The 3,463-nt window shown below is 55.4% G+C and overlaps 1 protein-coding gene across 1 annotated transcript; it reads left to right on the forward strand.

Annotated features, from left to right (window-relative positions):
* The first annotated feature begins 433 nt into the window (after positions 1–433).
* On the forward strand, positions 434–3,183 carry EN2 (engrailed homeobox 2). Its single transcript, XM_068146432.1, is given in 3 exon segments — positions 434–873; positions 875–1,049; positions 2,867–3,183. Coding segments are annotated over 3 exon segments (855 nt in total). The 5' UTR covers positions 434–510.
* Positions 3,184–3,463: the final 280 nt, after the last annotated feature.

Here is a 3,463-nt window from a genome sequence, read left to right on the forward strand (position 1 = left end):
CACCACCTCCAATTATTATTATTTTTATTATTAATTTTTTCTTCGAATGAGGTTCGGCTGCAGCGGCGGTGGCCGGGGGAGAAGGCGGCAGCGCGCCGCGGGACCGAGTGGTTGAGCGGCGGCAGGAGGCGGAGAGCGGCGGCGGGAGGACCGGAGCCTCGTGTATTTTTTATTTTTGGCAAAGTTGGAACTCGTGGAGGCTCGGTGGCTGGCGTTGGGGTCTCCCTGGTTTTGTTTCTTTATTTTTTTTAATCATTATTGCTATTAATTTTAATTTTCTTTTTTCCTGAAAACTCTGGATTTTGAATGCCGAGCGCGGCCAGGAGAAACGAAAGCAAATAGACACCTGTGCGTGCGTGTACATATATATATAAATATATATATATTAAAACAAAACAAAAAAAAAATAAAGAACAACCGACTGCAACAGCAACAACAAAAAGCGCCAGGCAGCCGCCCGGCCGGCGGCGGGGCGGGCAGCGGAGCCGTCGGCGGGGCCGGCCGCGCAGCATGGAGGAGGGCGGCCGGAGCCCCCGGGAGGAGGCGGCCGAGCCGCAGGAGTCCGGCGGCGACGCGGAGCCCGGCGGCGGACGGCGGGGGTTGCTGCTTCCCCCTGGTGACCCCCCACACCCCCACCCGCACCCGCACCGCATCACCAACTTCTTCATCGACAACATCCTGCGGCCCGAGTTCGGGCGGAGAAAAGAGGCGGGCGGCCCCGGCGGAGAGCCCCGGCGGCCCGGCGCGGAGAGCCGCCGCAGCCCCGCCGCGGCGCCGGCCCCCGGCGCTCCGCTTCCAGGCGGCGGGGCGGGCTCGCCGGGCCGGGGGGAGGGCGGCCCCGCCGGGCTGGCCCTGCACGGCGCCGCCAAGAAGGGGGGGGGACCCCGCGGCGCTGGAGGCGGCCCTGAAAGCGCGAGGGCTCAGCGGCGGCGACCTGTCGGTGAGCTCGGACTCGGATAGCTCCCAGGCCAGCTCCAACGCCGGGAACCAGCCCATGCTCTGGCCCGCCTGGGTTTACTGCACGCGGTACTCGGACCGGCCCTCTTCAGGTAAGAGCTGCCCCCCAGGGTAGACCTGCTCCCCGCTTCCACATCCCCCGCCCTGGGCTCCCCGGCTGGCCTCCCTCCGCCCGCGGAGCTGGGAGGGCGGCAGGGGGAAGAGCCCGCTCCCTCTTCCCCCTATTTTTATTTTTTTTGAGGGGGGAGGGGTGTCTTAAAATCTCTCGAAAATGAAGGGGTTGGCTAGGGATGCGCGGAATCATTGAGAGGGCGAACAGAGGGGTCTCTCTTTCCCCTCCGCCGCGGAGAAGCTTGGGCCGCCTGGGCTTGGGTCATTTCCCACCAACTGCCGGGTTTTATCAAAGAGGAAGGAAAAAAAAGATCTGGCTTTGGGTTCTTCGCTCATCCTCCCGGCAAGCTGCCCTTCTCCCTGCCAGGAAAATACCCCCGCGCTGTGTTTCGAGGAAAGGAGGGTTGATTTTCACAGGCCTCGCCTTTCTTTGATTACATATATAGATTTTCTTTTTAGCCAAACACAACCCAAGACAGTTGATTTCCCTAAAAGAGGCCTCGGAGAGGTCGCCGTTTCGTTTCTTTCTTTTAATTTCCCCCCATGTGCTGCTCTGTAAGGGCTGGGGGAGATTTCCAAGAGCCGGGGAACTTCTTTAGCAGGGTCTGTCTCTTGGAGAGAGCTTGAGCAGGATCTTAGGAAATTGTTTACAAAAACATCGGGAAACACATTAAAAATAAAAAGCCAGGGGGTAAAATGTCCTTCTGCTGCAGTGGGGAGAGCAGGGCTGGCCCGGGCGGATTGGTAAAACCCTCGTTGAAAACAAGTAGAAACCATTGGGGGAAAGCATGGGAAGCACCATGCAGGAGATCTGCTCCGAGGGGGAAAAAAAAGGGGGGAAAGAAATAAGGGTTTTTTTTCTTACAAAAGCAGCCAGCTAGGGTTTCCACCCGACGAGCCGGCCGGGAAGGAGGGATGGTAGGACGAGTTCAAAATTAGTTCGTAATGTGTGAAAACAAACTCTTACTCGGAGGTAATATTCAGGGCTGAATTGGAATTTACTCCATTGTTCTCCAGTGCTCTCCTTTGTTAATATTTAATTAACATACATCCTCACAATGGCTCGGCCCGGGCAGAAAAGGCTCCTTGTGCTGCCGAGAATAATATTCCCGAGAATAATCTCGGCGATTCGGATCGGGCCATATGGGCACTGCAGCAGAGCGGCGGATTTCTGCCCGCACTGTACACAGGCGACTGATTGTCCTTTTTTTCATCGCGACCCACCAAAAAAAAAAAAAGAAAAACCCAAACAAAAAAACCCACCAACCAACCAAACAAACAAAAAAAACCCAACCGTGAAGAAAGAAGAGAAAGGAAAAAAAAGTAACGAGGTTTCCTCGAAAATAAAATTAGATTGGGAGAAAAAGAGAAATGTTTCCTTAAAAAAATTAAACACTCTGTTCAAGGACTAAAATTTAGCTCCGTGCCGCAGCCTCTGGTGCAGGCTTTACTTGCTGGGCACCCTCGGGATGAAAAGGGTCTGTAGATATGTTCCTGGATGGAAGGAACTGGGGTGAGGGGGGAGCTGCGCGGGCAGTGAGAGGGGTCTGCGAAGGCGCTGGGAGGCTGCGGTCCCGTTCCGCAGCCTCGCGAGCATCCTTCGGCAGCCGAGGCACAAAGGCAGGCTTATTTTCCTTTAGGATGGCTGTTTGAGCAGGGATGGGTAGCATAGGATGCGGGCAGGAGCGTGGGCGTCCCGTGTTCCTTGCCCCCAACTCCGCGCGGGACTGCACCCGGCGTGGGGCCGCCTGCAGCGGAGCGTGGCGGTGTCGGTGCTTCTCCTCTCTCCCGGCCGTAGGTCCCCGGTCCCGCAAACCAAAGAAGAAGAACCCCAACAAGGAGGACAAGCGACCGCGCACCGCCTTCACCGCCGAGCAGCTGCAGAGACTCAAGGCCGAGTTCCAGACGAACCGGTACCTGACGGAGCAGCGGCGGCAGAGCCTGGCCCAGGAGCTCGGTCTGAACGAGTCCCAGATCAAAATCTGGTTCCAGAACAAACGAGCCAAGATCAAGAAGGCAACGGGCAGCAAGAACTCCCTGGCAGTGCACCTCATGGCCCAGGGGCTCTACAACCACTCCACTACGGCGAAAGACGGCAAGTCGGACAGTGAATAGCCAAGGGGGGGGGGGGAGAGGGGGGAAAAGAGGGAGGGAGGAGGGGAAGAAGGGGGGGGGGGGGGGGCGTTTGCAGTCAAAGTTTATACAATGCAATAATTTAATTAAAAAAATAAAAGAAACATAAGGGCCAGTGTATAAAGATTATACCAGCATTAATAGTGAAAATATTGTGTATTAGATATAATTCTGCAATATTCTATGTATATATAATTTACAGGTAAGGTGGTGTAAAAATCCAAGATATCTGATTATAATTTCTTTTTTTTGTTGTTGTTGT

This window comes from Melanerpes formicivorus, unplaced genomic scaffold (assembly GCF_026170545.1).
Source record: "Melanerpes formicivorus ecotype bairdi unplaced genomic scaffold, bMelFor1.0.p_v2 SCAF_13, whole genome shotgun sequence".
Taxonomy (NCBI): Eukaryota; Metazoa; Chordata; class Aves; order Piciformes; family Picidae; genus Melanerpes; species Melanerpes formicivorus.